The sequence below is a fragment of the Empidonax traillii genome, unplaced genomic scaffold (assembly GCF_003031625.1).
Source record: "Empidonax traillii isolate 1590-97213 ecotype Southwest subspecies unplaced genomic scaffold, ASM303162v1 scaffold784:size441917, whole genome shotgun sequence".
Classification (NCBI taxonomy): Eukaryota; Metazoa; Chordata; class Aves; order Passeriformes; family Tyrannidae; genus Empidonax; species Empidonax traillii.
This window is the reverse complement of record NW_020955977.1, coordinates 152190-173847: the sequence shown is the minus strand read 5'-3', so window position 1 is coordinate 173847 and position 21658 is coordinate 152190. Positions and strand designations below refer to the sequence as shown.

The following is a 21658-nucleotide window of genomic DNA, read 5'->3' as shown; positions in this document are numbered from 1 at the left end:
TTTAATAGCATTTTGGTATAGCACTGTGTAGCTAAACAGTTGTATGCTATTCTCAGTTCAAGAACTGCAAATGATGTGGAATTTATCATCAAGAATGTCAATGCTGAAGCTATTCAACTCACACAACACAAAAATTCTTCTAAAGACTAACAGTTGCGAGGTCTTTTGACAGTGACTGCAGTGGCTAAGTACAGCTGAAAACAAGAGATTTCAGGCGATATTTGTGATCCACTCCAGAGGATCTCTGCCCTCTTCTCCCCTGAAGCAGCTCCCTCTACCATCACCATGAGTGGTATCCAAGAGCAGCTCCATCCAGGGGGACCACGAGGCCTCTAGTAGGTAGAACATGGCACTGTGTGCTTGTAACTATTGTAACAAACTCCCCTAGAGTTAAAATGCAACGATTTGTTTTAGTTTTATCATTCTCAGGCAACACCTTTGATTTACTAAGTTGGCAGAATTGTCAGTGTAGTCACCTGGGAGGGATCAAAAGCGAGAGGAGGCAAGGGGCTCTGTTCAAATGGAAGCACGGGCTGTCTGTGAAGGCAGGCAATTTAGCACCATGAAGCAAACCAAGGGCGATGCTCAAATTGAACTGCTGTTGCCTTCCCGCCGTTTCATACATAATCCTCACTCTTGCAACAAGTAATTTGGTTGTAGGAATGTGCCCTCTGGACTGATATTCAGGAAAACTGTCAAAGATTCCAGGTGAATAGCTTAAGAGCAATCAAGTGTAGCATTTAATACAAAGCTTTAAATGGTAAGACAAGTTTATAGGAAAAAAAAATCCAGCCAATCTCACCCAAGGTAAAGACTATTTTATATTACTGAAGGTAGGTCACATTCAATAACGAGAATAATCCAAGAAAAATTTTTTGGTACCACACAATCCAGCTGGCTTGTCCCATCTGAGTCAAGATAATCACACGTGAAAACCAACACTGAAGATTCCTGGGTACTGACAGCTCCCACCAACGCATTCACACTTTTGGTTACTCAACAAACTGGATACCTGTCATTTCAGTTAGCAGCATACAGAGGAATTGCTCCAATCCCGGGCACTACACGCAGCACCGCTTCTGAGGCTCGTTCCAGTGTGGAAAAGAGAGGTTGTGAGAGTGGTGCCAGGTACAGTCAGCAAGAGGCAGAAGAGCGCAAAGGGAGCCCATGCCATCAATAGAGCACAACCACCGAGTTTATCTGTAAGATCACAATATCACTTCCCTTTCAGAAAGTGTCTTGTTTATTTAGCTTTTAATGGTATGGCATAAGGACTCGTGTATTTTATGGATAGATACCAAACTGGTATTATCAAAATAAACCATCTGTTTTATAAACCCACTATTTACAAAAACGGTTTCTGAAGTTTTTTTGTTTTGTTTTGTTTTTTTAACAAAAATTAAACTATACACCAATCTAAGTTACAGAAACAAAAATAACCTTTATAAGATCACATGTATAAAACAAGAAATGAAATGTGTTTTTATTTAAGGCAATACTGGGCTACTTCACAAATCACCACCTCAAATATATACACTGCTCCACACTACTAATTTTCTATCACATTCACAACGGACTCTTTAATACCAAATATTGTTTTAAATCTCCAATGTAGCAAACTATTTTTATTCACATTTCCATTTTTATTATGGAATCATAAATGCTTTGTATCCAATTAAAAGCAATGAAAAATGTAGCTATAAGAAAACTATTATATTTATGTGTTAACTACATATGAATATCATCCATAGATACTGGATGTCAAAATTTACAAAAATGAGAGTGTGTCAGTACGTTTAACCTATGAAATGTGATCTTATCCAGCTCCTCTTCTGTAAATAAATGCTTTATGCAAAATAAACTGGATATGACAGACTTAGCTAGCTTTAGTTCAAAAGTTCTTAATTTAAAATGATTGAAGGACAGTTTTAAAAACTTGCTCACTTAGTTACAAATTAAAATTCCGAATATAAATGTGTCATTTAATAGTTTAGACTTACAGACTGCTGGTGGCAGCAAATGATTTACAATAATAAATATATACAAAAAAATTGTATCTACAAATAAAGAGAACTGTTATACATGAGAAGTAACCTGGTGAAAGATACCAATCACAGACAACTCACAAAGATTTAGTTTATGGAAAGGACAATCTGATAGAAAGTTGAGGTCTTGATAAAGTATTTACAGAACTGAAGCAATTACTCTGTTCTTCAAGTCCCATAGGGATAAAAACAAATAAGACATTTACATGACTCATGTCATGTTTTTTGCTAGATTAAATCACTTCAAAATAAAAGAGCTCCACAGTTACTAGCATGCTTGATGGCTTCCTATTCAAAATAAATTCTATTACAGGTCACGGTTAAACACATTAGGTTTTCAGTACTTTGATTCCCCTTCCTCAATACCCAAAACAATTACTTTTGCAGCTATAACTTCTGGATTATCCTCCCAACGTCCTTCAAGCCTTCTCAAACTGACAACAGGTTTCATTTCCTGAAGTTGCTTCAACAGACGCTCAGTGCAGTCTTTAAGAGTCTTGTCTAAAACTATCTTTACATTATCACCACATGGAAGCTGTGATGGGTTGGCAAACAGTACAAGGGTTTCAGTTTCAGAACATGACCAAGTGACATCACTTGCTAGGGGGGTCTTCTCACTGGATTTCCGTGAGTTTGAATGGGATCCTTTTTTGGTTCCGCCACTGTGGTAGTCTCTTTCAGTGTTTTTCTTTTGCTTCACAGCAGACTCTTCAAGGAACTTGAGGAATGACACTTCAAAACCCATCGGCTTAAACGAGCTCCAGTCAAAGGCCGCAGGCTGCTCCTCGGCCGTTTGAATGGCGACAGCAGTCTCTTCCTCCCTGCGCGTGCCACTCACATCAACAGGCAGTGCTTCCTCAGTTTTTTCAGCTCTCTTTCTCTTATTCTGAGATACATTTTTTTCTTTATTTGCTCTTTTCAGGTTGTTTGATTTTTGCTTCTCTGAGGAGCAGGAGGTGGTCTCCTCCAAGTCACTATTTACACTGGAAGAGATTTTTGCTTGATTTTCAGTAGTTGAGCAATCCTCATTAATTAGTTTAGTAATGAATAGTTCTGTCAGTTCATCCACTTCATCCTTCTCGCCTTTTTCAGTTTCCTTTTGTGGTAAGGTAGTTGTGCTTGAATCATTATTGCTCACTATCAAACTCGGTTCAGGCTCTTTCACATCAGTTTTTTTATCAGTTTCCTCTTGCTCACAAGAGGCTTCCTTTACTTGGGAGATAGACTGCGTTTTAGATACAATAAGAAGATCTCTGTGTTGGGAAGTAAATGCTTTGGACAGCTTATGACATTTATAATGCCTTATTATGTTACTTTCACTTGTGACTACAGATGGACATCCCTTTATCATACATGGATACTGAGTCATGAACCTGCTTGTACATTCCGACAAGGCATCGTCTTTAGACTTTATTAAATACACATACTTGCCACGTTTCAGTGAATAAGACTTATCTTCTTGAACATCTATTTCTTTTGAGTCTTTATTTTCCAAGGTCACGTTTTTCTTTCGTTTTGTTTTCGATGACAGCCTGTTACCTTCTTTTCCTGATCTGTTTTTGAGTCCTCTCTGTTTAGACTTCAATGGTTTCTCCTGATTTGCTTTGCTTGAAATGTTTTCCTGGCCCGGTGTCAGTCTCCTGGGTCTTATTAGATGATCTTTATGCCTGTCATTATGTTTGTTAAAAATATGCCTCAAGAGGTTAGACCTAGTAGCATAAATACGGTCACAGCCTTCACAGTCACACTTGAATACACCGTCATCTTCTACTTTGTTTGGCCTTATCTTAACATCGTGCTCTGTCTCAAGATGCACTACGTAGTTAAGATATGCTGTAAACGAAGCCTTACACTGAGACTGGTCACAAAAAAACCTTCCCACCTCTAGGGCTGATTTCATGTTTCCAATCTGGTCTGGGGTCATGTTGTGAAGCTTCATATAATGTTGTATCAAGCTGGTGACTTCCTGAAAGATGCGGGAGCAGTCACTCACCTCACACCTGAACTCTCTGATGGCAGGTTTGGTTTCCACCTCCTCTCGTTCCTCTTTACCTTGCTCAAGCTCCTCCTCCACTTCAGCAGAGAAGGCAGGAAGGTCTGATTTGTGCACAGCTTGGTAGTGAAGGATTAGGTTTTGTTGTATCGTAAAAGCCGCAAAGCAGCCCTGATGGACACAGCGGTATGGTCTGTAAGGGCTGTACCTCGTGGGAAACTCCAGAGACTTTGTTACAGGCTTCCTACTATTTCTCTCCTCTTTTTCCTTTCTGTACTTCCTAACCTTGCGTGCTTTGGGTTGTGCGTCTGTGCTACCAAAAGAGGTTGCATTATGCTGCTCAAGAGGAATGGAAACCACCTGGGGAGGTTTTTCCAGTCTTTCAGGAATATTATTTTCTGGTAGAAATTTTTCCAAGACTTCAACAGGCTCTACAACTTCCTTTATCTGAGCTTCTTTGACCAATGGAGCTGCAGTTTTGTTTTCTGTTACTAGTGTCTGCACAGTTTTTATTTCAACAGGTTGTGGGGCTGTGTTTACAGTTTCATTTTGAGATCTTCTGCCATAAGGCCTTTTAATTTTTAATTTTACCATCTCCTCTGTTGTAAAATGATGTACAAGCTGACAGTGTGCTCGGAGATTAGAGTTTCTTGTGAATGTTTTTGGACAGGTAGCTACAACACATTTGAATGGGGCATACTTCAACTGATGTTTCTTGATTTCTAGTATCATTTCTGCAGTGTACTGATGAATCTTGCCATAGTGTTTAAATAATGCATCTTTTGTCATAGCACTGTAATTGCAGCCAGGATTCTGACATACAAAAGGTTTATTAACTCTATCACTAAACTGAATGTTACTTGCCTCTGGAGATATCTGGATGAGGGGCTTATGTTCAATTGATCCAGCCGGGACTGCTGGTGCTACCGCATCTGCTGGAGGACACTGGGAAACAGTCTCAGAGATGTGAATGGGAGAATCGTCTTCCAGCTTCAGTTTTTGCAAGCCCTCCAAAATTTCCAACATTCTAGTATCATCCTTTTGAGATGTCTCAGACTGAGCAGAGCTACCCTTTGCAGCAGTGACATTCCCAGAAAACTGTGTACAAGTGGGCAGTTTTACACTGGGTGCAGAATTTTCTGAGGAAGCCTGTGCATTATTTACTCGCGAGTTCTGTCCTGAATCAGCAGTGGTATCCTGAATTTCAGTTTTCACCTCAAGTATCTGTGAATTCATAGCAGTTTTAATTATTTCCAAGGTTTTTTCAAAGTTCTGCATAACACTGTCTTCTGTAATCTGTTCCTCCGAATTTGCTTGCGCACAAGAATTTACAGTCATCATTTGGGAATCCCCATTTTCAGTTTTTACTGTTAAAGGGGGCAGCGCTCTATGAGCCTCGAGATTTGTTTTGAAATTCTCTTTGATACTGGCCATAAATAACTGATTGTCAACACTGAGTTTTTGTGTGAGATTTTCCACCACTGCTTGAGAGCCACAATTCGCAAGCAAGTTGGACTGAAAACCTTCTCCCTGTCTTTGCATGTTTCCTTCAGTACTTTTGGTTAGAAGTCCCAACACTGTTGCATTATTTACTGCTACCTTCTGAGATATACTGGGCACAAGCAGATGTGTAGTTGTTTTTCTCTTTCTCTTTGAAGAACTGGTTCCCTTCTTATTCAAGTCGCTTGATCCTGAATTCTTGGGACTACTTATAACTGAAACTCGTGAACTGTTCCCTGCAAAGTTTTGTGCTGCTGCGACAGTATTAGAAAATGAGCTAGGACACAAGCCGTTTTCAATGGTCTTTAGCATTAAGTCCTCTGTCGCAAAACCAGGCAAACTCTTGCATTCGTTTAGTGGAGGCATTTTGGCACTGAGGGTCCTGTTTTGGTCTGTTAGCAGGGTATTGGGATTACAGACTGTCTGCAGCAGAGGGGACGTGGCTGAGTTGGGAAGAACAGCTGCATTTATCTGGGTCGTACCAGAGACACAACTCGTTGTCACTACGCGTGGAAGTACTTCTGTGTTATCAAAGGTACTCGGGATGCCTGCACTTTCCAAGGCTTGTTTTATAATTTGATTTCCTTCCTCATTCCCACTGGTATTAGTCACACTGGCTCGTGGAAACATAGTCTGCAGTAAGGCTGTGGAGCGATTTTCAGCTGCAAGTAACTGGAGGAATGATGGATCTTTAAAACACGTTTCTGGATTGAAGGCAGACTCCTGGGGTTGCTGCAAGTTTAATGAATTTGAAGAAAGAATCATACTGGCAAGCAAAGATTGTCCATTAGCCTGCAGGGCTTCTGGAGAAATTTCTGATCCTTCAAGAGGCTTACAATAAGACCTCTTAGATAAGTGACCACCAAGTGATCTAGGATTAGTGAAAACTCTGAAGCACCTGCTACAGATAAATTTGCCATCTCTAATTATTGCTGGCCACTTTGCCCGCTTGTTATGTTTTGGCTTCCTTTCTTTCCCATTTGGGCCCTGGCCACGATCTTTTTTCACCTTTTCTGAAGCTGGATGTTGAGAACTAGTTTCACTGAAGTTATTTTCATTACTCAATCGTGAGGGAAATATTTGGTCAACACTCTCCTCTTTTGGGAAAGTAGAACTAGTGTTTCCTTCTAGTTGCAATGAAAAGCTATTTGTGTTATTTTCCAGCTGTGAGAAGACCGAATTTGGAGGATTCTCTGCTGATGAAGGAAAGAGGGACATCGGACCATTTTCTGCAGGCAAAGGAAGAAAAGGATCTGAACTGCCATCAATATTCAGAGGCATAACTGTTTTTGCCAGATCATCCAACTGGGAAGGTAAGGTTGCACCAGAAAGATTTTCCATTTGTGAACATAAAACACTCTCAGGCTCACTTTTAATACGAGTAGACAAACTTGGATTTATGACACTTTCCATTCCAGGCAACATAGGATTGGCCAAATTTTCTAGGTGGGTTGGGAAAAGAGTACTTGAGACATGCTGTACTTGACTGGAACAGGTGGGATTCAAATTTGATTTGTTCTGTGCACTAAAAGCAGCACCACTGAGATTGCCCACTTGCGATGGCATAAGATACACAATCTTCCCATCATTCGGCACATTCTGCACACCGCTGGATTTTCGTGGTTTCTTATTTTTACGCTGCATTTTAAAAGCAGCATATTCGTCAGGGTGTGCTGCCTTCATATGTTTGCCAATGCTCTGTGACGAGTTGTACGTTCGAGTACAACCCTCAACCTGGCAATTAAATTTCTGAACTGGGGTTGCTGGTAACACAGCTGGAACTAGAGAGCTATTTATGTTAGGCTGTGATGGAATAAAGGTAATACTTTCCAAAGTTTTTAAAGGCAAGTTATATAAGTTAGCTGCAGCTTTAATACTGTCTTCAATTTCAAGTTTGGAAATGGGTAGACTGTTTCGATATCCTGTCTGATTCTGCATGCTGAATGGATTTACAACACTCACTTGTCTTTCTAAGCTTTTTGATTCAAGGGTTTCTGGTTTTAGTGTGTCTGAGGTCACAGAAACAGTTTGAATATTCTGAGTCTGACTGAGACAGTCTTCTTCCTTTCTCTCTTGGAAAACTGGAAGACAAGAGTCAACTGACTGGCACAACTGCTGGACTCCAGGTTTAGTAGTATCTACTTTACTGGTATTAGCTGCCAATTTACCTCTTTTTGCAAAATTATCTCGGATCTTCTGGTTAACAACAGACAGCTTCATGCTGCCTGCTGGAACTGTCAATTCTGTTTTCACTGAGCCCACAGGAGACTGCTCCGAACCAGCACTAGGCAGGGAATCCCCTTGCTGCAGTATACTCTCCGGTGCATTTACACTTTCATTCCCTTCTGGTTCTGCTTTGATTTGGTTCCAAACAATGTTTTCTCCTTCAGTGGAACTACTTTGGTTGTCAGCTGAAGGAGACGTCATTTCCTCTTTAACAGTAACTCCATTGGTGTTTTCATTGGCTTTAGAAGGTTGACTAAGATCGGGCTGATTATTTTGGTTTTCAGTCTGCTGCTCTTTCTCAGGCTGCTTGTTGTGATCCTCAACATGCTTTTCCAATTCACTCTGTGAACGGTATACCTTTCCACAGCCTGTGACTTTGCAGGTATAGGTATTATAGTGTTGTGCTTCATGATCATAGAGTAAATAGGCTTCAGAAAACACTCTGCCACATTTAGGAAACATACACTTAGCTCTGAAGACTTGATGCTCTCTTCTGTGTGTCAGTAGCTCAGCATAACTGTTAAAACCAGCCTTACATTTCATCTGTATGCAGATATAAGGCTTGCTGCCACAGTGCATTTGTAAATGATCATTCAGGTGAGTAACACTTACAAAATGTCGTCTACAGTACTGGCAAATCACTTTTTTGCTTTGCATTTCAAGAAAACGTTTAGCTTCTTCATTATCTTTATGCCCCTTTGCGTGTGCTATTAGATTTTTAAAATATTTAAAACCTTTTTTACAAAACGTTACAGGGCATGTGAATTCATTAACAGGGAGTGGCTTTGGAACTGGCACTATCTCTGGTATGTAAGGTTTATCTCTGTCATCATTTTCATCATCTGAGCCATCATTATCATTAAACACAATGAAGTCTGTTGAATAGAGACTGTTCTTCTTAATGGGTCGCTGCTCCTGTTTGGATACAGAATTAGTTTTCTGATTCTCGTTGGCAGTTGCAATTTTAGGAGGTCTTCCCAGTCTTCTCAGTGGTTTCATAGCAGCCAATCTCTCTTTGCTGGACTTTTTAACATGCAAAGTTACATGGGGAACAAAGTTTTCTTTAGAATTAAAATTCTGGGCACAAATAGGGCAACTGTAAATTCCATCTTTATAATGTTTTTGTGCATGTCTAACTATTCTATGACCTAGAAATTCTTTGTCACATAACACACAATACTGCATATAAGCTTGCCAGTTCCTAAATCTAGCTGATATGAACCCCCTCTCTCTGAGTTTTTTGATTTCTCTCTTTTTCTGTTTTTCATCTCCGATACCCCTAAGAAGGCTTGTAGCTTCATCAAGGCCACCAAGCCCATTCAGAGAAGTTTCTTTATTCTCTTCTTGGCAATCCTCAACCTTCTCATAAACTTCACTATCATTTAGTTCATCTATTGAGGACACGATGGATGCCTCCTCTCCCATAAGTGCCAGACACTGACGCTTTAGAGTTTTCCAGTCCCAGAACTCTGGATCAAAAGGCCACTGAGTTTTCAGCACAAGCAAGAGCTCACAGCGCAAAGAATTTGGTATTGGAAGATTCTCTTCATCATACTTCTGGTCAGGCTGATTATATAGCATTTCAACAGCATAATATGCATCCACAGTGGGTTCAAGAAGAAATTCACTCAGTTGACAAGCACGTTTAACTTCCAAATCATCTGGAAGTAAGCAGGAGATGGTCTTGCAAATAGATATCTTGACATCTGCATTTTCACTGGATTCCAAGCGCAGTGCTTTCACACACAGTTCAATGCAGGTTGCAAGTCCAGCACCATCGATCTGTAAAATCAAGACTAATTTTAGTAAGTCAGCTTATCATAACCCTTTCTATACTTGTAAGTGAAAGATGTCGTTATTCAATTCTAACTGTCAGAAAAAATACATCTGGAGTTCACAGTAATACCTTTTACTTTAAGAAACATAATGGTTTGTCCTTTGATGCTATTCCTTAGGTTGTGTAATTTGTCTACATGCTACGACAAGAATGTGGAAGTGTACATACAGCTAAAAGACAAATTATTTGTATGCTCTGCCTAGTTTGAGGGCTTTAACACTGTATGTTAGAGGTGTTAAGTTTATATTAGGGCAACATTGAGCCTTTTAATTAAACAAAGCCTGTCAGTTGCATCACAGTTATTGCAGACGAGCTTCTACGGAGCATTAACTCTGTGTAGAATTCAAATGGTAAAAAGTGCTACAGTTAAAGAAAAACACAATCTTCAGAAAGATCTATAATTTGTAAATCACTTAAGGTAAAAAGGTTTATTTTTATTTTTAAAGATTGTGACACTTCAACTGACCTCAACTGAACATATGACTTCAGTCCAACTGAAAGCACTAAATATAGTTAAGTATAGTTAAATGTTCCATCATTTGAATGTTCCAAAGGTCACGTGGTCTTTTCTCATTCATACCTTCAGGCAACATAATTTACATTTACATTGGCTTTCAAACTCTTTATGCTGCCAGGGCTGCACAGAGAGGCTGTGGTATACATGAGAATAAAGTCCAGTGAATTTATGAATGCACCAGTCTACCACCTAAGTGGTCTCCAATTTCTGCCATCAGTGAACTGATCCACTCCTCACTGGAAAAAAATCAATATGGCATGGAGCAGACAGAGCTCTTAATATCATAAGACTCTGTGAAAGTTATTTTGCTCCCCCCTGCCAATTCCAATTTATTTCAGATCTTTGGTAAAAAATAATCCTTAAGATCAGGAGATCATGATTAGCCATACCAGAACACTGCAAAAGGAAAACTGGAATTTTAATTATGAGAATTAATATCCTGACTTACAGAAAACTCCCAACTAAAAAGCTTCATAAGAGCTCAATTTAGCTATCAACATTAAATACTGCAACTACTAAGGAAATTAAGAAAATTAGAAGGTGAGGTTAGTTGAGATAGATGAACAGAGTTTTAATAGAACATTGGATCTAAGTCCACAAAAGGCAAGTATTTAATTTGTTAAAATAAGCAATTCATAAGGGTTTATTTTTTGTGGTTTCTTTTTTCTTTTTATGCCTTTTTATACTTTTACTTTTCTTACATATTAATATACACACTTCATTTTCTTTCCTCATAAGCTTTTCCTCTCCATTTTCTGTAATTTTTGAAATAGAGAAAATAATGACAAGGAATGTCAGGGCCTGCTTACAGAAAATACCTCATGTAGAGGACACGGACAATAGTAGAAGCCTCACCTTTAGTGTTTCCTTCATCCCAGTTGTTGGCATCCAGTTTTTCTGTTTACTGCCCCTGCCTCCCACCCCCACTTTCTTCCAAAGGAACAAAGCAGCTCTAGTGATTCAAAAGGAACCAACTTTTAATGTAGAAGGAAGTTGCTACAGCTTTTTTTCTAAAACCAATTAGGATTGCCCCAAAGTTGATGCTATACAGCAAGACAGGCTATCCAAGAAGATTTCATAAATTTTCCTGATTATAGTTCTATTAAAAGTGCCAAAAATATTCTTTTAGGAGTATCCTTACCTCTGAATTAATTACTTTAATCAGGAAGAAAATGTGATAAACAGTCTTAGTTAACACAGACAGTTGACGACATCTCTCTAGATACACTTGAATAGAAGGCTCTACCCTTTGCTGCAGTTTACTCCAGAAAAGAGTCAGTTCCCTAGAACAAGAGAACAATATTTCAGGGCCAGCAATGTAACCACTGATCTGATCACAAGAAATGCAAGCCTGAGAACAGTTTCTATTTGTCTTTGGGAAAGGAAAAAATCTGAATTTATTCAAACATTACCTTAGAGAAAAAAGCTTTTATTAAAATACCCATGCTATTAATATCTAAATTTCCATATTATGACAATGACTCAGTTCCAGAAGGTCAGTTCAGAATAACACCAGTATTACCATACCTTATGCTATATAATTTACAGACTCATGATGTGGTCTTAAAAGGAAAAAAAAAGAAAAAAGGAAAAAAAAAAAAAAGAGGTCTCACACAGTAGTTTACTCTGACTGAACTATACGCTTCTGAACTTTTACTAATTACTAACTGCTACAGAAGATTATCTTTTCTCTGTGGTAGATGCATTTCTTTTTATCAAGCTGCTCTGCTTTAAGAGCTGAATCTGACTGTGATTTGGTGAGAAATTACCCTCCAACATCAAACAGTAATTATCATCTACATTATCTCACTACTTCATTCCTCCTAAGGTGCAAATAGCCAAGAATTCCTAGCACCTTGTGGAATGGTGCCTAACCTTTAGCAGAATCTCTTAAAGCAAAATCCTGCATTAGCAGTTTTCTCCTCCTGCTGCACATAAAAAGATGCACAAACAAAGCTAATTCTTCATGAACTGTACAGGTTTGCAAGTTAGCAGATGGAAATTCAGACTCTAAGAGCTGAAATATCTGCCAACAAAGACCAGTTATTTACTCCTACATTAAAGAAAACAAGCCCTAAACAACAAGTATCATCATCTAGCTTATTACTGTGGTTATAGTAGTAAAGAGCTCCTTCTTTATTAAAAGTGCATTAGAAAAAGAAACACTGTGTTATTATGGAAGGACAGACGGGAACAGTACTTACCCATTAAATGTCGACATAATGTCGACTAGTTGCCTGCAGATATTAAACTCCTTATTTCTACAGAAAAATTATTAACCAGTTATTGGTATTTCCCTCATCACATGTTTGGCCTTCAAGTTCTCATAATGGAAGGTAATCTTGCAAAATCCTTTTTTCTTTTTCAGCGCTCCAAGAGCCTTATCTCCTTCCTGTTTAGCTCACAGATTTTATCAGCTGAAGAAAGTTCACTTATGGATTATGTATCAGCTCTAATTTTCCCAGACTAAATTTTTGTTCCAATAGACAAAAAACAAGATTCAAACTCACCAGGCACAGTACATCTCCCCTTGCTGCAGCTGGCGAGACAGAAATGCTGCACATAAAATTAGAGCACTTTTTTCATCTCCATCAGATTCTAGGTTACAGATCATTTCTAGAGCATCTTTGCAATCTACTTCTGCAATCTAGATAACAGGAAAGAAAAGAACAAGACTAAGAAAGTCTTTTCACATTTTCAGTCATCTGAGCCTTTGCAAAATGACTAATTTAGAACTTGGTGAATATTTAGATAAGCTTAAAAAACAAATCAGTACATTTCTAGACAGAGTGTCAAAACTGACTATGCCACCAGAAAAGCTGTATTATTAAAGGGAATATAAACTTGTTTGTACTGTCCCAGTAACCTAAGAACTTTGAAGTACATTAATTATTAATATATATTACATCAATATTATAATTGTGATAAGCAGATTTATAGCTTTAAATTGCAGCCTAATACAGAAATAAAACTACCTGAAATTCCAACTCAGTTTACTTGATGTTACTACTACTTTAATACTACAGGTGGGTGATCTGAGGTTTAACACAAATGCTCCAGTTTTTTTAAGAAAAAAATCAAAGATACGAAGGAAAAGGAAAGCTGTACATTAAGAAGCAGGTCAACTGAATGCTTTTCTAGAAGAACACTGCAGTCTCAAGAATATAACTTGTTTGTCCAAGATCTTAGTTTCATGGCAGATCAAAGGAAAAACCACAGTTGCCCACTAGTACTAGAGACAGCTGTATCAGTACCGAATCAGCGCACTTGTTATAACAACTACTGTCTAATTTGATTCTCAGCAGACTGCCTTGATTACATCAATTAGTGCATCTGGCAGGATGTGCTAGTATTTATTCTTTAACATCAGCAGCTAAAGAATGGTTTGACCATGGCCAGCAGCTCTGTTGGAATTCTCTCTTGAGACATCACAAGACCACCCAAAGCAAGAGCCAGAAGTGCCCACCCAAACACCCAGGTGGTTCAGTACTCTGGATAAGGTGGCAGCACAGCTGCACTGGGCACCGTGGCGTCCAGCTACTGCTCCAGCAATCAAACTACAATGTTGAATAGTACAACTCCTCATTTTTACCTCTAAATTGACACTTTGGGAATACACTCGTAGCCTTTCACAGAACGTCATTTGAGGTTTAATAACCTCAAAGTCATCTTCTAAAGAAAACTGCATTTTTTAAGATGGAACAGCATAACTGGAATAGCAATTTAGACTGAAGATCTGCTTTGCTCAGTGCCCCATCTCAGATAGGGACTATCAAGTAAAAGCTTAGAGAAGAATATAGCAAACTGAATTTACAAGAAAGGAATTTTTTTCATGAAAAGCTTTACCAGCCTCTCAGGCTTCCTAAGGGACCCAGTTTCCAGCAAAGGTCCATGTAGGTCCAGCCATCAAGTCTGTCAGTCTAGCATTTCACATACTGCAGATCCGAATTCTTCACATCATGGAAGCAAACTACTAGACTAACCCAAGCTGAAAATGAGCTCAAATGCTACTTTTCTGCCTAATGGATATAAAATTTTCCCCACTACTAATACACTTTTTTACAGTTCATATTTTTTTACCATTTTCTTACTGTTCTCATACTACAAAATGACTGTCCTTCTCAGTTCTTAAGTCCACCTTGACATGCTAAAGCATATCTGCCTTCTCTCAGTCATACATGATCTTTCCAGAATGGTTAGTAATACTGGAAACACTGCTGAAAGCTGAAGCTGCAAATCTAAGCAATCCAAAGATTAGAAATATCTGAATTAGGTTCTCTGATGATGCAGTCTGAACTTAGTGCACATTATGGCACCCAAAGAAACAAGGCTACCCCATTCCTTTTGGGGATTCACAGTTCATTCATTGAACGAACCCATTCTGCTCTGGGAGCACAGTGGGGCTGAGTAATGAAGGGAGAATATTTGCAGGCTCATAAATTCCAAGCCACATTGAATGTCCTCAGAAAACAGGGATAAGACTTCACAGTCCTATCACAGCACCTCCTGAGCCCGTTCTGGCAGGGTTTGCAGCAGTTAGAGCTGGGAGAGCAAGACAGATCCAGTCCTACTGAGCATTTGAAGAACATGCTCAGTGAGAAGTTGTCATCTTGGAATTTAGTCTATATCTTGGGCAGAAAACTTTTTCAGCTCCAATCATGGCATAGCTTTCATCTCTTTACGATCAACTGCAATATGCTTAACACTTTTTATTAACATAAAAAGACAGCAATAACAAAAAGACAACAGAGATACAGACAGACAAGAAAAGCGACAATTGCAGTTAATTATCCTTTAAGAAGGAAAAAAGCTCAGCTAAAACTTTGGGATGGGATGAGAAATGAAGATGCCACCTGAAAGAATGTAAAAGAGCAAAGCTGTCACCTCCTCTTTGACTTTTGAATTTAAATTAGAAGGATTTATATTACAAACCAGATAAAGTATCTGATTTCACCTTCAATCGCACCCAGGAATTTGGGTCAAAAGAGGTTACATTTATTCTCTGAACTGCAAGTAGCATCTAAAGGGCCCCATTCTATGTATTAGATACACAAATATATAGCTAAAATAGTAAGAACAGGAAAACCATTATCTTCATCTTACTAATGCGATCTGAGGCAGTTTTAAAATACTTCAAGCCAAATCCAAAAAGTTGTGTCAGAGAAATGCCTACAAGCAGAAAATGCCTACTAGCAGCGCAATATTAACACTTTCACAAGTGTTTTGAGTCATCACTACTCAGCTTAGAAGTGACTTAAATGAAAAGAAAAAAACAAAATACCAAAAATATTTTTAGATCATATTTTAAGAGAAAAACCTCTTCTACAGAAAACAAGCCTATGAATAGTGACTTTATTATCATTAAAGAAATGAGCCTAAAAAAAAAAAAAAAAATTCTTCATTTTTTTACTTACTTCTTCCATTAGCTTTTCATTTGGTGATCCTGAACAAAGACAGACCAGGTAGGTTTGTTTGAAATTGCCTTTTGCACTGATTTCTGGATGGTCAGAGCAGAGTTTTGCCAGGGCAGTAGCTTGTGTTAATTGCTTTGTTTTCATTAGGTGCTTAATACGCATATCCAGCAGGACAGGGCCTTCAGACACTAAAAATTCATTCACTTAACCAAAAAAAAAAAAAAAAAAAAAAAAAAAAAAAAAAAAAAAAAAAAAAAAAAAAAAAAAAAAAAAAAAAAAAAAAAAAAAAAAAAAAAAAAAAAAAAAAAAAAAAAAAAGCCAAAACATTAAATACATGTTACAGAATTAACAGATGACATTTACTCATTTATGGTTGACCCCTAAAACTTATACAAATCAAAATAGGCACAAAAGGTATGAAGCAAAGATGAGGAGAAGGTTCTGTGTGAACTGTACTTCTTTATCATAAGGATTCCCTGTCACAGGCCTTGTATCTACTTGCAGGTTTTAATTAAATCTAATTTCTTGGCAAAACAGATACACAAAACAAATTTAGAAAGCATATAAATATTAAAACATTTAGATACCATTTAATTATAGTTCTACAGAAAGGCAACACAAAGCCACTGCTTTCACATCCTTTGTACATTTGTACTATACCTTTATTAATAGTTGCCTTTTAAAGATCTTGCTATTAAAGGATATATGTGACAAGTGTAGAAGAATCTGAACTGCTGTCTACTGGTGTTACATGTTTCAATAATACACATCCATAGAATGCAGTCAAACTTATTAAGAAGTTCTCCAATACAAATAAGTTTCCTACAAAAAGAGGCTTATCTTGTATACATTTGACTGTGCATAGTTTAAAACTCGTAAGACATAGGTATTACCTGCATTTTTCAGATTTGCTCCTACCAGAGTTAAACTCTGTAGTCTATGCTAACAACTCAACTCTAGGTGCTTTAGGGGAACGCATAAGAATCCTACAAAAAAGGGGAGCACAGGTTAACATTCCCATTCTTAAATATACATATTGTGTCTAATCCAGATCTTTAGGACCAAAACGGTTTCAGCTTTGAAGCACAAGGTTTAATACTACCTTCAAAATATTTAAAAGTCAGTCATTAAAACTAGACACCTAGACAATCACTTTTGTTTAATTCTTTTGACATCAACCCATCCCTGTGGCAACCGTTTCCTCAACGTGGATATACACTGCATAAAAAAATATTTTGGTTTTCAATTATCCATATTTTAATTTCATGACATATTCTCAAATCTTTTAAAATCAGCAGAATTTACTACTGCTTTTTGTTTCCATTCTTTCATGAAAAATAGCAGATTCGTTATACTTTCACTAATAGGATAAAATATTGATCTTTTCTAAATGAGCTTTTTTCCAGCCTTTGAGTATTTTCATCTCTCCTTCGTGAAACCTTCTAGACATTTGCAGTCCTCACTTTCTGACACATCTTGGTTTCTTGGCAGAAACCTTCATTATATTCATCTTAATTTACTTGCCCTTGATTTCAATTGAATCATGTTACCTGTTTACTTAATTTATTTTTTTCTTGACTTTTAAAGTCCTGTTCGGTCTTGATGAAAAAAGTATGTTCAGCATGTGAAAAATTGTGTCTCTAGTATTTGGAGTCATAGTATATCAAACTTGAGGTTTACTAAAAGACAAATAATTATTTTATTCTTTGCTTCCTCCAATCCTAGTTAGTTTTTGATTCATGGCCGTTTTTTTATCTCATGATTTCTCCATCTTTTAGCTACTTATACAGAATATTGCTAAAAGGCCATCTTGAAATCAAAATTAGGTCAACTGTGTTCTTTTTCACTTCAGCACACAAAATTTTAGGGCAGAATATATAGCCTTTTGCAGAAATCAGGCTTGTTAGACCCCATCAGTATCTTTCATGCATTTTCAGATTTGTAGTTGAATTATCATTCCAACCAATTTCTCAATTATTTGTTCAGGATTCTTGTGCCCTGGGACAAATGATCAGCGATAACTAACTGATGTGTAAGAATGTTCAAACTAAATATGAATTCCTTCTTCCTCTCCCCATGTTGATGAGCTATGACCAGATTTTTATTCATGGAGGAACAAAGGAAAACCAGAGTGTGCTAACAGACAACTGGCAGACAGTAGCCATTTTTTGTATTTATTAGAGGACATTTGCCTTTTAAGCAGCAGATGAATGTTCCTTTAATGTCATTACCAATGCCTTACAAAAAACATTCATACTTTTGTCAACCCACAAATGACCCAGTGATTAACTACATTCAATAGTTTCAGCCTTGCTCTTCCTCTACTAGGTTCCAATAATCCGTTCACCCATAACATTTAGTCCCAGACAGTCTGCCTGGAATAACACTGGAACATTTTACCTTATTTCTGTAACAAGATACAGGAAGACCTTAGACTTTAAGCTATCGGTAACCCAAGATGTTTCACTCTGATTTATTATTATAATTACTGCATTTAACAATTTAGACTCTACATTCTATCTGCCAGAACTCAGTAATCCCCTTCCTTTAGTGTTTACTGCTTCAGCAGCCTGTGTTGCATAAGCATCAGAACATTCTCTGTTATCTTCTCAACAAGATATAGGAAGACCTCAGGGTTAAAGCTACATATTAGCTCTTAAGCCTTTATTCTAATCCAAGTGATTATAAACATGAAGTTTAACATTTGAAAGCTCATTCAAAACATGAATTTTAATTATATTTGTTTCGTAACTGAACTATAGATGACATTTTTAGACAAAAACAGCGCCAAGGTTACAGGAGTAAATCTATAATGGGGAACAGTCTTAATGGTGAGATTTTGAGGGGTTTGTGGATTTTTTGGTTTTTAACATTCAATAAATATGTTTTATCTTGCAATGTCTATTTCAAAAGTTATTGTAGACAAATTGTAACAAATTGACAATTGTAAATTCATAAAATCACTTTGAGGCACAAGTGCTTTTCTAGCACAAGTCACTGAATTGAGCACAAACCCTGAAGTATTTAATGGGAATGATTCTTGGAAAAATTATTAAATGTAATTTTAGTGCAGTGTTCCTCTGCTCATTGAAATTCACAGACACGTTTGTGCAAGGCATGTGCAGAATTCAAATAAAATTACAGAACTAACATGAGAGAAAAAAAGACGAGCAGATGACAGTTGACAGATGGTACTATGATCTACTCACTCTAGCAAGTTAACTTGGGGCTACTGGAATATAACCTTTCAGACACAGTTTCCCTACTACTCCCTGGAATCCCATAGTTGGCATGTCAGGTCCTACTAACCAAGGATTCCACGCCAAGTCTGCGAGGATGACTATGAACTTTTATTACAGATAATGCTTATACTATCCATGGATTAAAAAGAGAGAAAAAGTAATCCATAGAGTAGCAGCACATGAGAGCAGGAATAACCCACATGCATAATTCTGCAGCAATAGGTTCTCAGTCCACGCACGTATGTCATGTTTTGGCTGACTAGAGGACTCACAGAGCACAAAACAAAGAACATTTGCCTTATAAAGTACTCATAATCCTACTATGCCAGCCTTCATCAATTGCAGGGTAGGTATAGATTTATCTACTACAGACCTTTATGTCTTCTCAGCCTTGCCCTGGCCAAGAAGGATGAAACCAGGGGGTGAATGCACATGTGGACAATCCACCTCAAAGAACTTCAGTTACTAGTCAGCAACCTCTTAAGTCATCTTCAGGTGTTAGTCCACATGTGCATTCACACTGTGGGTGACTCTGAACTGGACTCCATACTTTCAGATTTACCAGCAGCTGGGACTCAGAATCCTTCATACAAACAACAAGTCAGCACAATTCTGCTGAAGGCAGCACCAATCCCAGATGCTTTTATGATGGCATACTGTCTCGTGAAGGGTAAAAAGTCCAGAGGACTTTTTTGAGTATACCCCAAATGAAAACACTGGGTTTTTTGTTTCTCTCAAAAGTGAGGCTGCTGGTATCATTAAACTTCTGGTGATGAATGTTCTGATTACTGAAAATAGTTCCATGTCAGCTGTTAAATTCTGCCTTTTCTCCACCTTGATAATCTCTGAATAGTAATAGTAGTATCCTTGATCATTTTTCAGTGGGATGTTCTTCAGAAGCCTCCCTACTACATTTACACTTATGAAAAATTCAAGAACTTAACTCTTGGCATCCAGACTAAGAATATAGTCTGGATATATATCTAAGGATAGTCAGAATCAGGTATCAAAAAAACAGTGGCAGCATGGCTTTTTGTAGGGTTATCAGAGCTCCTTTTCCTCTAGACAGTTCTTCCACTCACTCTCAGTACCAGCTGAGGAGACACCAATGACAGCTTTGAAGGACTACACTATGACACACTATGATGTGAAAAAGTAAGACAACCTTAGTAAGGTTTCCCTCCCTAACCAATTAATGCAGTGGAGAAATGTGGAAAATTCTTCTCTCCAAATATGTGTACTTCTTGTTCATCATATGCAATGTCAAAAGAAAAAGCAGTCGTGCAGGTGAATCCTGAATAGACACAGTTCTAGTCAGCATGCAAACACAATGCAATGTCTGACAGCAACATGGAAACAGCTGATGAGTGCATGAGCAGGTGAACCATTTCCTTTTGGACTAGTCAGTGATCACAGCTAATACTGCCTTCTTGAATTTAATGGAGTGGTTAAGAGATTTTATTTTCATATGTCTTTCCGGATTTAGTTCTGCTTTGGTACTGAGACTAGTTGTTCCCACTATGTGAGGCTGACAGAAAGTGGTAGAGCGGTGCTCCACAGCAAAGAATGTTACCAATGTGCTCCCAACAGATCTCTGAAATGTTATTTGAGAAGACTGGTTCTTTGCTATCCCTGTGACCCAATGGGATTATGCAATTTTGGATGATCTTTCAAGTCTCAAATGTCTAGGATGTTACATGAATAAAGCTCCAAATCTCAAAAATATCCTTTAAAGGCATAGGAGATAGGTTTAGGGTAGAAAAAGAAGAAAATTCACATGAACAAGCAAGTAGTTTACAGATCCTGAGCACACTTTTAAGAGGCAATACTGCTGAGAAACCAGAATTTGAATAAGGAAGTTGCAGGTCTAGTCACATAATTGTTGTCCTGTTGGCTAAAGACATGGGCAAGAAAGAGAGGCAAGAAAGAAGATATGGGGAACTGGGGAAAGAATCTGTCCTTTCAGTACTGAATTCTTAAGTGGAAAATTGCCTGGGAGCTCTTAAACTAATGTAGATCCATGACGCAATACCAAACAGATTTAGGAAATTCAGAAGGAGTTTCTCAGGAAATCTCTCAGATGGCAGTCACAAGTAATGCTATCAACTCCAGATGTGCACTCAGGAGGCCCACAGATGATAACCAAAGACCCTACTGGCAATTCAGTTGCTGCTAATAAATTTTCTTTGAAGTCACCAGTCAAGAACAAAAAAAAAATATACTCCTCAGCTCATCAGGGACCCAAATACTTGTTTCCAGGCTAGTCCTCCATACAATACAGACTAGTATTGTGGGAACAAGTACAGGCACAAATGACAATGCTCATGTTTCACTTGCAAAGCAGAGAGATAAATTATTTTCAGAAACAACTCAAGTAGGGTATCAACATTAAATAGTTTCCAAGAGAAGATTCTCTTTAATTCTCTTTTATTTATTCTTATAGAATCTGGTAACTTAAGTGGCGTTTCCAACTTTTGTGGTCATGGACTGAAAATCCGGGGCCATGCCAATGCTTGTCACCCAAGCAGGTGACCAAACAAGTAGTTGAATACTTCCAATGTGAAAAGATCTTCCATGTGCACAAAACCACAAATCTGTATCTACTGTATGTGTGTAGTTCCTGCACTACAGTTCAAGACAGATTTTTCTATTTTATATCACAGTACTGTATCAACACCTGGTAGTAATGCAGCAATACTCATCAGCAAAGAAATCAGTGACAGGCATGCTGTTCTCAACACTGCTTTAAACAACTGGGTATCCATCTTTGGGGTTTTTTTCAAGCTCCTTAGTACACAAATCCTTACAAACATACATTCATCAGAAAACCAAGCAGTGCCCAAGGCAGTAAGGCAATTACTTAATGACATGGTACTCAGAGAAC

At 37.9% G+C, this 21658-nt stretch overlaps 1 protein-coding gene across 2 annotated transcripts in view; it reads right to left on the bottom strand.

The window, feature by feature from the left end:
* Nucleotides 1-1964: 1964 nt before the first annotated feature.
* Nucleotides 1965-21658, bottom strand: part of ZNF292 (zinc finger protein 292) — a 48670-nt gene continuing 28976 nt past the window's right edge. The window contains exons 1-5 of one of the 2 annotated variants that reach the window (XM_027901433.1): nucleotides 16426-16514; nucleotides 15533-15735; nucleotides 12629-12765; nucleotides 11260-11401; nucleotides 1965-9546 (exon numbers count right to left, since the gene is read on the bottom strand). In XM_027901433.1, coding sequence (XP_027757234.1) covers nucleotides 2383-9546; nucleotides 11260-11401; nucleotides 12629-12765; nucleotides 15533-15694 — 7605 coding nt within the window. In that variant the 5' untranslated portion in view covers nucleotides 15695-15735; nucleotides 16426-16514 and the 3' untranslated portion in view covers nucleotides 1965-2382. Of the gene's footprint in view, nucleotides 9547-11259; nucleotides 11402-12628; nucleotides 12766-15532; nucleotides 15736-16425; nucleotides 16515-21658 lie in introns of those variants that run through there. The other variant, XM_027901432.1, reaches the window with a different exon arrangement.